Genomic DNA, 13,049 nt, shown 5'->3' on the forward strand with positions numbered 1-13,049 from the left:
CAGGTTGGGCCAGGAAATGACTGACGTTGGCTACGGGCTGTCGGCCAGAGGCGAAGCAAGGTGCTATGTGTGAAAGTGAAAGAAAATGGACCAGGGTAGGAGATTTACAGCACATGAAATAGTTGTGTGAGAGTAGATTAACATCGCTGCAGTGGCTTGAAGAAGGCCAGCCAGAGTCCGAGATATATTTCTTCAGTATCGGCCTCTCTCCATGGCTAGACAGAAAGAAAGAGGATTAAAATGTACCCTGTGAAGTTAAAGTAATGCCGAAGGGCCCTTACGAGAACTGGATTTTTTTCTATACCACTTTACAGAAAGTGGAACACCAGCCTTGCTCAATGCTAACACCTGACACCCGTCAGTGAAAGGTATCTTAGACAAACTTTCCTTTTCCTCATGCTGGGCCAAATTCTTCATCATATTGGTACTTATTCCTCATGATGATCTTATATCTTCTCCAAATATGCTGCATTAACTTCGATACGGTTTTGTGGGCCACGTTCATTTGCCATCAAATTAAGTTTAGAATCAGGATATCCCCAGAGGAGTGGGTTACAATATGGAATCAAATATCCCAAAAGAAAGCTCATGCACCAGGGCTTTACTCTGATGTAAACAATCATACATTTTAGTATAAATCATATAATCTATAACTAAAAAAATAATCTACACACACGAAAAAAAATCTGTGCTTCAAACAGTAACTGGCAGCTCTCACATCACATACACAGTATATAAACTCTACCCAGATACAGAAACATGCATGCAAAAACACAAGTAAAGTCGTCTTCTCAAGAGCTTTAATCATACATAGAAATTAAGTTCAACAGTACCATTCGTTTAGAATGTTTTAGCAGTATGTATATTTAGTGTAAAGAGCATTACGATTTTTTTTCTTTTTGTGATGAGGAATATCCATAGGGATGATGATAGAAGCTTTCAGAACTACACCAGAGAGATAAAGAGAGAGCGAAGAGCTGAGAAGAGACAGGAGTACATGACTAAGTTGCAACACCTCAGACTACATTTTAAACACCTCAAAAGGCGACATTTATCTGTGGTTTATGTACCAGTGTCCGTCCTCGATTATGTCATTGTTTTTTTTTTATTACATTTTTTAATGACTTCCTACTGAAGAGCAGCATTGCCATCTGAATCATTTTTTGGAAACAAAATATTGACGTATAGTGTCACTAGCTCCTTTTGATCAATGCCCTATGATGGAGTTACTCCCATCAAAGTTGAGCGGTCATGAATGCTATCTCTTACTTATGAAAGCTGTGTGTAATTTGTGGGCCAATCGCTTTACATCGGTTCTGACACAAAAGGTGGTGGGAGACGGGGTGAGCTGGAGTGGAGCACATTACTGCAATGAAGTGTGGCAATGTAGGCATGGAAAGGATTGACCGCGTTTGTCTGTCTGTCCATCACATGTCTGTCTGTCCTTCCATCCATCCATCCATCTATCCATAACTCCGTCCATCGATCATTTGACCACTCGGGGGGAAGGAAAAAAAAGAAAAAGAAAACATCACCACGAGACGGTTATCTGTGCTACCTCATAAGCGTCAGAACATTTCCAATTGGCAACAGTCCCAAGCAAAGAAATGTAATCGATGAAACGAGAAAATAATAAAAAAATAAAATGCATGTACAGGACAGGAAGTTGAACAGATAAATCCCAGAAGCGGCTGTTTTTTCTGTCGGTCCATGCCTTTTTTAGAGTAGCTAGGCTAGCTTCTCTCCTGGGGAGTGTGTGTGGGGAGAGGGTTCTGCCAGTTCTTTTTTGTTTTTACGGCTTCGCTCTGTAGGAGGCTAGCCGTCTATAAGGGATGTGTGTGTGTGTGTGTGTTTTTCAGAACTAATCTCGCAAAGCGCTGGACTGATCAGTGCCAAAATTCCAGTAGGCCAACTTCATTCTTTCTTCTTCCTTTCGCCCAAACTGTCAAAGCTTCCGTTTATACTTTGTGTGTGTACAGTATGTGTGTGTTTGTGTGTCGAGTTGGTAGAGTAGTAAGAGACTTCAACTTCCCAGGGCCGGTAATGATGGAAGCTGCTGCTGCCGTTGTTGCAGTAGCGGTCGAGGCATTACGGTGGCGCACAGGCGGGCGCTCACACGCGATGAGCAGAGAGACCGCGTGTGGGCTTAAGGCTGGGAGGAGGAGCTGGAGGGGGGCTGCTGCTGCATCGCGACCACCGATGAGGCTGCCACGTGCTGAGACATAGCTGCCGGGGAGGACATGGACTGGACCATGGGCTGGGCTGGCGGGGGCAGCTGGGGCTGCTGAAGGTGCTGGGCCCCCGAGTGCGTGTTGGGGGAAGGCGGGGGCGTCGGACGTTTGAACTTGTCGGGACTGGCGCTTCTTCGCGGGGACGGCCTCTGTTGGGGGCGAGAAACAAAGAGAGGGAGGGTAAAGAGAGATACAAAAATGACGGATGATTACAAGAGCGTCAGTGGTGCATCTTGCATGATTTATGCTGGTTACGTTGCAAGCATCATGCATTCTGTGGTCTTGGTAAACAGGGTCTGTCTATTGCGTGTGTGCGCGTGTGCGTGCGTCTCGCTCTCTGCTGGCCTTAAGCCCTAGCCCAAATATTGCAGAGCTCTGGGCTCTTGCTGGGTCACGGCTTGTAGTTTGGGATATGGTGAAAGTCATTTGCCTTTCAATCTAATTTGTGGGATATGGTGAGAGTCATTTGCCTTTCAATCTAATTTGCACTCCATTTGAGGGAAGTGACCATGTTACGAGATGGGGTGGGGGCAACGCTGTAAAAACCTAATATTTCCCATTCTGGACAACAGCAACACAGTTCACGAATTTGGATAAAATTGGTATCCTGACATGGTGAAATGGTTGCGCTTGATTTGTAGCCAATAACACTTAATGAACAAGGACACATTGATAGATGTTTGGGATGTGTAGTTACTTTGTCATGCAACTAGTCCAATCGGTGAGATATCTTGCTCTGTTGATTAGAAATGGATAATCCAAAAATAGCCTTCTCTTTGACTTACATAGCGTAATCAATATGAATTGCCAGAATTTAGCTTTGTTTGCATTCCTTTATGTGCCAAAAGGGTGACTTTCAATTAGGCTATTTTTGGATGATAATATTCTAATCAATGAAGCAAAGGAGCAAGATGTCTCGCCAAATGGACTATTGTAATTCCACACAACCAAAACATCTATAAAAGTGTCCTTGACACCTGACTACATGTCATGAGTCATGATGGCAGACTGGCACAGGCCTGCTGGACAAACTTTACAGCAGGTACAAAATGCAAGCTCATAAAGGACGAATACGATTGATAAATAACTAGATAAAGGCGTAATAATTCACACCTTATTAGGCCATCATCCTTCCTGTTGAAATATTCATGGAACATCTTACGATGGCCTCATAAATGTCGTAGGTGTTCCATCCGTCTGTAGTGTGTGTGTGTGTGTGTGTGTGTTTATTTATTTTACACACTTGACTCCCTAACCCTAACTTCTTACAGTATGGGAGGTTAAACATGTCACAACCTCAATTTGTACAACACTTTTCTGAATAGAAAACTAGTATACATACATATGAAAACACAAAAATGCCATAATTAACAGATAAAAGAACAGTAATGTAAGACGAGGATAAAACAAAAAATAACAAAAATGCATAAAAACAAGGTCTAAGAATGTAACAAGTGGCTGCTCCAATAACAGCCAGCTGGCACTAGTCATTAAGCTTATCTTTCTTTCAAGGCTGAGAGAAATGGAGAACAGTAGACTGCACAGCTCCTAAACAAGGTGGGCAGAGCCATAATCAAGAGACTATTTTTAACACTCTGTTTTGGTCTATGATGGACCCAGTTTGACATAGTCTCTCTATATACTGTAACAGGTTTTAATCTACTTGAGATACGGTCTGATAAAAGTGGAAATCCAGGCACCAGACAAAGCTACTGTATATAAACTCAAATTATGTGGATCTCGGGATTCCATTATAGAAATGAATCTCGTCATCAATGTCACTCATCTGTGACATAAGACTATAAATTTGGGCAAGGACTCAGCCTGATCAAAGTCCCTTGACTTCCATGAAAATAACTATGTTTGAGGAAAAAACATTAGTCATGGTACTTCTGTAGCCTACTAGCAGTGTTTGCATGATTAGCTCTGGACACAAGACACCCTCTTGTAGATGGCTAGACCCTCCCTTTTTGATTAAATTGATTACCGGTAGTTCGATTAACTGTCACAGTCGACTTTTTAACCTGTGGAAATTAATGACTGAAATGCCAGAGAAGCACAGTATTCACACAATCCCGCAATTCATTATCATGGCTTGACACCACTGTATAATCTATTCTGGTATTTTGCTGTCCACTGTTGCTGGGTATGTGGTCTACTGTTGTGGTTTTGACAGGCAGATGAAGTGAATACATCATGGAACATTGTTACCATAGACCAGAAGAAGGAAAAAACGAAACAGGGAAGAAATAAGACAAGTATGGGAAAAGATTGGAGGGGAAGAAGGAGGGGGAAAAAAAAGAGCGTGTGATCCCCTCAGACTGAGCTGTGACCTGGGTTAACTCCCGGGTGGTCCTAGCAGTGACAGAGGGAACAAGCTGACCTGGACTATACCATATCAATGTGGGACGCTTATGAAATGCCTTGAGGGCAAATCTTACCCTCTGTCCAAGGGTATGTTGTATAATATTTGAGGGTATAGTTTTTTATTAAGCACTGAGCGCACTGGCCAATACAAACTAATAGGCGAGTGCGCTCCGGTGCGCAATTTCCGAACGCACCCTAAGTCATTAATGTACAAATTTAAGTCATTACGGCACCCCGTTCCCCTTTATATGACGTGGCTCTGTAGGAGGCTAGCCGTCTGTAAGAGGGACTGTCCATCTCTGTGTGTGTGTGTGTGTGTGTCCGTCTGGAGTAATCAGTAGTACCGATCAGCTACATTTTTTTCATGGAAGTCAAAGGGACTTTGATCAAGTTGAGTTTTCTTTAAGACCTGAGGCCGATTCTACAAATGCCTTCTGAATCAGTAGTTCTCACCCTTTCAAGATTTTTCAAACATGTTCAAAAATAGCAGATGAACAAGCTCGCAGCACGGCACTAAGTGACTCGCTGTGAGGCTGTGAGCTTGTATATCTGCTATTTTTGAATAGCCAACGCAAAAATCAAAAATTACACAGATGCTTTCCTGGTTTTAATGGGTTACCTTAACATATTTAACTTAGATTTTGTGATGTCATAGACACGTCAAGACAACTGACTGATCACAGGCTGGACACAAAGTCTGAGATCCACATGCAGCCACGCCGTTCCCATGTGGATCCTGACATCCACAATGCAATCCATTGACAAGGAGTTGCCCTGAAAGTTTAATGACAATATTGGAAATGATTTTGCTAAATTGATGGAGAATACTGTACACATGTACTGTAGATATAATGCAGAATGGAGGGCTGACATGCTACTTAACCCATTTTGTACGTTTAGTGTCTCTTTGGACGGGAGAACTGGAAACGGCATGGCAGACAGAGAACAGGGCTATGAATAGTCTCACCAGACTGGTCATTAGAGGTAATTCTCCACTACATTACCAAATGTAACAGTGACAGTTGTGGAGGGCATAGGACTGATAAATAAATCATACTGGTTTTGTGGACGTACAAAAAAAAATCTAACAGGCCACATTATCTGAAGGAGCAAGGCATTCCTAATGGTAGATTCTAGTGTCTGTCTGAGATTGGATCTAGACATGATGGGATCCAGTGACCTGAATACGCACAGACTAGGAAGGATTCTCAGGCCGAGAGAGAGACGTGGACATTTTCTATTGCTTAATGAAAGGTGACAAGAGACTTGTCAAGTTGAGTCAGAGAGGGGCTATTCTTCTGTGTGTGTTATAAGTGTATAAGCCTTACTTAACCCAGAAAGTCAAACTCAGCATTTTTCTCTTGCTGGCTAAAAACGGAAAAGCGAAATATCCAAACCATGAAATGTATGCAATGAGTTCTCTCTCGTTTTCGCTCAATCAATCAAGTTACAGAGTATTTGTGTCCAAAAGTTACTTTTTTCAGCTGAACATCAGCTTTCTCATGTTTTATGGACGAAGGGAGCTGTGACGTCACCCATTGGTTTCTACAGACACGTTTTGAAGACTGTTTTCAGCTAATTATATTTCGCCGCAGGTTGAAAACCCACCTCTTCAGGAAACACTACCCTTCCTCTCTGCCTGACCTACTTGTTGTTAACTAGTTGTACGAACGCTTGTTTTCTATTGTTGTATTGTTTATTGGATCTTGTTTAGTCGATACACTTAATTGTTTTAGCTCATGCTCATTTGACTTAGCTATTTTGTCTCATCTGTTTAAGGAAATAGGTAGCTGATATATTGCACTTTTACCTTAGCGCTAGGTATACTCTTGGTTGCTTGTTTTTGCAGAAAATGCACTAAAGACTTCTGGTGATTAGTAGTTTTCGTTCCCTACCTATGTTGAATACACTTATTGTAAGTCGCTTTGGATAAAAGCGTCTGCTAAATGACTGTAATGTAATGTAATGTAATGTAATTCAATTCATCTTGGAATTTCCAGAAAACAACCCGAAATGAATGCTATTGGCTAGAAGGGCAGCGAGGGCGGGTTTTCGCTCATTAGAAGCATACCCTACTTTATCATGAATTTTTTAATTGATGTGACCATAATTTACAATAACACATATCAAATCCCCATTGTAATCAATGGCATGGTAATTCTTCTGCAGCCAGCAAGGGGGAAATAGCAACACCTTTAATGATAACTGCAGCGTGTGTTTATCGACTTTCTCATTGGCTTCATTTTCAAGAAGGCATGGTTGCCGCTTGGTCAGGACCCAAGGTAGCTGCGGGGGGAAAAAGCATTTCTATGCCATACAGTACAAAGTTTCGCATTTGTGGCGCCCCTATGGCAGAAATGAAAGTGCTTTTGGAGGTGCGCTCTATAGAGGCCCCTCAGCATGAGATTCCAATTAGGAGTTTAATGGATGTTGCGTTCAGGAAATATGGCATTCTTTGTAATAAATAGACCCCTCCCACTCATTTAAAGTCAAACATTAAAGGACGACTTCACCGCTTTTCAACCTATCTTCATATAATTGGTCCTCACTAATACTCATGATAAAATGGTACAATTTTTTTCTACTTGGTCTGTGTCTCATAGGAGGGCTGTGGACAGTCCAGAAACCTGTCTACCAGTGACATCATCGTTAGGCATGATTTTCTTTTCCCAACAAGATTTCACATTTTTATTTAGATTTGTGTTAACACGAGAACAATGGCTTCTTTTATTGCATTGCAACTTTCCAGGAATAGAAAGCCTGCAGTTTCTATTAGCTTGGATTCCCCATTGATGATGTCACTGGTAGACGGGACTCTGAACTGTCCACAGCCCTCCTCTGAGACACAGACCGAGTAGAAAAAAATTGTACCATTTTATCATGAGTATTAGTGAGGACCTATTATATGAAGATAGGTTGAAAAGCGGTGAAGTCGTCCTTTAAGTCAACAGTATGCAATCTCAAAACCAGTTTGTGATGCTCTCCGTCATGACTCCCAAGAGATCATTTGTAACGAAAGAGAAAAAAATCATGTTCCTGCAACAGTGACATTTGTAGCCTTTATGGTGACCTCTATGGGTCCAAGTGAAATCGCTAAGCGTTGTTTAGAGGCCCCTCAATGGGTGATTCAATGTGGGGTCTGTCGGATGATGCATTCAAAACTAGACCTGACCTGGTCTCCGCCAGGTCAGGTAGGTTATTGTGGCCTCCTGGTGGCGCTATAATAGGCCAATGTGAAAAGGGTGGCATTTTTTCCTTGGCCTAGTGGGAATGTGCGTGCAAAATTCCACGTCAAGCACACACACGATTTGAGGCATTTTGTTCAAAATACACCAATCCTGCAAACTTTGGAAGCCAATCTTAGCCAATCAGGAAGGAATATGAAAGATCTGACACTTCCGTCTTGATCACATGACTATAGAGATACTGTGTACCGATTTCCGTGAGGTTTGGACACATTCTGAAGGAGTAATATAAAAAAATATTGTTTTACAAAAGTCGGCCTCCTGGTGGCGCTATAAAAGGCTGATCTGAACAATTTGGGGCAGAGGTTCTCCTCTGGCATCCAGGGAATGTGTGTGCACAGTTTCGCTGCGATTGGGCCAACGGTGCCAGAGATTAGCTGCTCGCAGACGGACAGCCACACCTTCGGTCCTTCATCAACGGTTTGAGTTTTGGACCAAATCTGGAGGAGTAGCAAAAATGGCCCATATGGGGGTTTTAGCATGATCCAAGGAATCCAGGGAAATAGTTTAGATTGTGCGACCTAGCGTTCAAGAGTTATATGGCCAAAAGTATAGCAGCCTGAATAGTGCCACCATGAGGTTGATTTGAAACATTGTGTAGTCTCTTCCTTGGTGCACAAATTGACGCTAATCACTAAGGTGTTTTCGAGATTAGCTGTGCAAACACACACACACACACACACACACACACACACAAACACACACACACACACACACACACACACGCTGAAACATAATCTCTGATTCCCGGACTGATTTGGAATCCACTTTGTACAATGTGAGCCATAATCTTTTCTAGTATTTCTATTCTTCTTTATTCAATAGTGTCAGTATGAGAGAGACAGGAGAATGACACATCCACGTCAGGGAGTTGAACCGAGGACACGATGAAGACAGCATTTTGTGCCCATGTGGTATGAGCCTCAGCCATGTCGCCCCCCATCATTTAATTCATTGGACAATATTTGTTATATTGATGATTGCCTTGACTGACAACACCAGCTAGACGGATGGTTACATAAGAACATAATAAGAAGGGCTGATATTGAAAGTTTATGGACAACCCATAATTCCACTACAAAGAAAAGAGTGATAGTGGATGGAGATAAGATAAACAGAAACAAAAGACACAGTACACTAACTATTATGTCACACATTCACTTGCACTCTCACTCTCTCCCTGGTTTTATATATGGTTTTTATATACCATAATATGGTTTTATATATATAATATGGGGGTTAGACGAGTCGGCTATCACCTCCATATCTAAACGGATCAATACAAACTGCATCTAGAGCAGAAGGACATTGGCTTTGGCACCACCCTAATCTGATAAATGCTCCAAAGTGTGCTATTCTACGAGGTAAGCCAAAACAATGCATCTGCGCACAGATTGACCCCGTTTTCCCCATTGCAAGGAATTCTCTGCAGGATGGTAGAAAAAGGAGGGCGGGGCCCTGCGGAGGACAATGCACGGTGAAAGAATTGTGATCCGAGATGTCGCCCTGCGATGCATTAGTCATCCAGGTTTCCCCGCTGAATAAGAGGCAGCAGAACAGAACAAATACCCCCTCCCTCTTTTGTCAAGGATGCTACCGGGATGACATAAAATGCTAGGAGCAGAAGAAAGAAAGAAAATGGGAATCTCTATTGAAACTATGTGAATGAGTGCTAAAAGACAACAACAATAAACACCTGTGGAGTTAGTGGTTACCACCTTCTCGATCGCAGGAACTTTCCCTGAAACTCAGAACTTTTCTCCTTTTCAACTATATGAACCCAATTCCATTAGAACTTTGTACTAAACTCCCTCTCAATGATGGTTCTGGAACTACAGTATCATGGCAGAGCCAGAAGCACTGAAAATGCTGGTTGCTCAAACACTACTGTAGACACACACTCACTAACTTGGCCGGAAAGGTTATGTTTCAATGGATAAATAGAATATTCAAAGGGGGAAAAATGTGTCTTTACAGGAACATATTTAGACAGTACAACTGCGGGAATGAAGGGACCCTGTATATTCACTGCTCTTGCAAACTGGACGGGGTACTCACTGCTACGGCGTGGCCGGAGGTTCCGTGGACGTGCAGAGCGGGTGCATTGTAGTGGGAGATGCCGGCTCTGGACAGAGTGGCCGGGGGGGTGAAGCCAACTGTGTGGCTGCCGTACGACAAACCTGGGATGAGGCAAGAGGGACAGAGTTGGAGTCACGTCAAAACTTACAGTAGGTGCCATAATACAGGCAATTACACAGTGCCAATGTCTTTACAGTGCTCTAGGACAAATGGTGAAAACAATGAGGGAGGGTGGATGATGTTGACTTTGGTTCAGCAGCTTATAAACATTTATGATTCCATACACATGTGATTTTACAACTGTATGATTAAGATATTGTATGAGAGCTATGGCACAGAATTCCTCATGTTCCAGGGTTTCTCACTCAATATCCATAAAACTCAATGGCAATGACGTCAAACCACCTGTGGATAATTTGTTTTGCACAATTAAGGCAACTGCAGGGGATAACACACACACACACACACACACACACTACATACCCAGAGGCACCACTTGCCTACTCTTTCATGACAATGTATGCAATGGCACACATAAATTCCATTTGACATTCACATCAGTAGCTGGCTGCGTGGCAACTAGGCTACTTTGAGACCATTTGGGATGGAACAATTAAGGAAATTTGTAAATTTGATAGCTTGAGCACTCTGCATGCCATGGCCAATGGACTCACCACAAAAGGAATTGGTAATCCACCAGGGTTACTTATATTCAGGAGTTAAAATCTCTAAAATGTCTTAAAGTCGAAGACAAATAAGCCCAAAAACCAACAATGTGGCTTCAAAGTGACTAGGTCATAGGCACCAAGCTTGCCAGTTAAAGTTGACATTATATTATATTACTATTATTTTATTTTATTAAGCAGCAGCCACATGAATGTAAAAATTACTATATGTTGGCATGAAGGCTACTTATTTTAAATGTTTATTATTCACATTGTTTTGATAATACATAACTTCCCATTACGTTTGCTAAATGAATTATTCTGCTTCGTTCCAAAGGGAATGGCACTGAGAGCGACTCTCTTGTTCTCACAGAAGTATCATTTACAAACACACCCGGTGTATGTCAACCCTCAGCTTGGTTGCCATGCCTACAGTCAGTTTCTGTGGAAGACTCCCTCTCATAGAAATCATGTATTTAACACACAAAGTGTATGTAAACCCTCAGTCTGGTTGCCATGGGTTCAGTCAGTTGCTAAGGAGGACAGCTGATGAGACCATGCAAACCAGGTCACCAACATTGATGACTAACTACTGATGACCGCTACTGCAGCATCTGTGGAGCTTAATGGAGATTATTGTTCGACCACTTAAATATATTGAATTAAAAGAAAACAGAAAAGGAGTCTAATTGACACCACTGCAGTACCACCACAAGATAAGATAATTAAATGAGGACTCCCAGACATTAAATCTCTGAATGGTGTATTAGTAAACAATATAATATCAGACCATCATGTTGATTTATTTAGTCTTAAAGGACAACTTAGTTTTTTACAACCAAGGTTTATGTTTTTTGATTGTAATTAAAGTAAATAAAAGATGTGTTAAAACATTTTAATTTACTGCTTTCTACAGTTTTAGCAATTTTCTGTCCGGTGGCTAAATATATATTTTTTACACGATAACCAGCGTTTTCTTTATTATTATTTACAGTAGCTCTTCTAGCCCCCAATAACTCACATCTGGCCACCAAAGACCACAGGACCTTTTTTTATTGTGTAAAAAAAGCATATTTAGCTACCAGACAGAACTGCTAAAACTCTAGAAAGCAGTAAATGAAAAAGAAATAACACTCTGTTAAAGGACAACACAGAAATAACACTCTGTTAAAGGACAACACACAGTTGTCCTTTAACAGAAACATGGTTGGTTCAGGAAGAATATGTTTAGTCTAAATGCATCGACTCCCCCAGTCATATTAATACCCATATTACTCGAGACGCAAGCCAAGGAGGTGTAGTTGCAGCTATTTTCAACTGCAGCCTGATAGTGAACCCTAGACCTAAACTGAACTATAACTCAATTGAGTTGCCTTAGTCTTTCCCATCCAAACTAGAAATCATTACAGACACTTTTATTTGTTATAGGGTACTGCCCAGATAATACAACATTTCTTTTCAAGATCTTTTTATTCGTTTTTTAGTGATAATACAACATTTCAATCAACTTTATTCCTTAGTACTGGTGAAGTAGTGGTCATTTCTTATATTGTTTAAATCAATTAGTTTGATCAACTGTTGCATCCCTGCAAAGTATATTAAGTGGTTAATGATCAAATTCAAATGATTAAAAACAAAATGTGCAACCTCCTCCCCTCAACCTGTACCGGTCTGTCCTCAGACATAGGAGCCTTTGTTGATGGTTGCACTGCCTGATGTATATCTGGACCATTTTTCTACCTCTGAATTTACTTTAACAATTGAACTTTAACCGTTTTTAGACCCCATCCCAACTACACTACATAAGGAGGTCCTAGCCCTGGTTGGTGCCTCATTGCTCGATATGATCGATCTGTCTCTGGTGGCAGGCTATGTGCCACAGTCCTTCGTGCCACGCTGCGAGCCAAATACATATACAATTTTGGGGGTACCTGGCACGAAAACGTTTGAGAACTACTGATTTAGAAGGCCTTTGTAGAATCGGGTCTCAGGTCTTAACACATTGACTGCCAGAATTATTTCATATTTTTTTAGCCAGTGCCAGAGTTTTGGAAAAAAAAAAGTACTCAGGAGCCGAAATACAGCATTTTCTAAGTTTTAAGTTAACAAGGAAGTGGATAGGAGTCTAGATCTTCAACTAATCATATCTCCTTGGTCTTTGGGTGAAATTGGAAAAAAGAAACATTAAAAAAAAAAATATATATATATATTTTTTTTTTCACTTCACGTAGATCTACGCGATTGGCACGTGGCGGCTTTAAAGCGGTTCGCGTAGATCTACGTGATTGGCAGTCAATGTGTTAATGGGTTAATAAGCCTACACTTGATTCGGGAAGTTTTGCCAACTACAGAACTAAATCTAATCTTCCCTGTGTTTCTAAGATCTTTGAGAAAGCAGTTGCCATGCAGTTTTCAGACTTTTTACGTGTTGGTGTATTTATATGGAATCCACACCTGTGGCT

General features: G+C 41.4%; 1 protein-coding gene across 1 annotated transcript in view; it reads right to left on the reverse strand.

The window, feature by feature from the left end:
- Positions 1 to 783: 783 nt before the first annotated feature.
- Positions 784 to 13,049, reverse strand: part of LOC308100079 (coiled-coil domain-containing protein 6-like) — a 35,174-nt gene continuing 22,908 nt past the window's right edge. Inside the window, exons 8-9 of the mRNA XM_080448978.1 lie at positions 9,902 to 10,023; positions 784 to 2,380 (exon numbers count right to left, since the gene is read on the reverse strand). Coding sequence (XP_080305104.1) covers positions 2,147 to 2,380; positions 9,902 to 10,023 — 356 coding nt within the window. The 3' untranslated portion in view covers positions 784 to 2,146. The remainder of the gene's footprint in view (positions 2,381 to 9,901; positions 10,024 to 13,049) is intronic.

This window comes from Gymnoscopelus braueri (genome assembly GCF_963280865.1).
Source record: "Gymnoscopelus braueri genome assembly, chromosome: 14".
Classification (NCBI taxonomy): Eukaryota; Metazoa; Chordata; class Actinopteri; order Myctophiformes; family Myctophidae; genus Gymnoscopelus; species Gymnoscopelus braueri.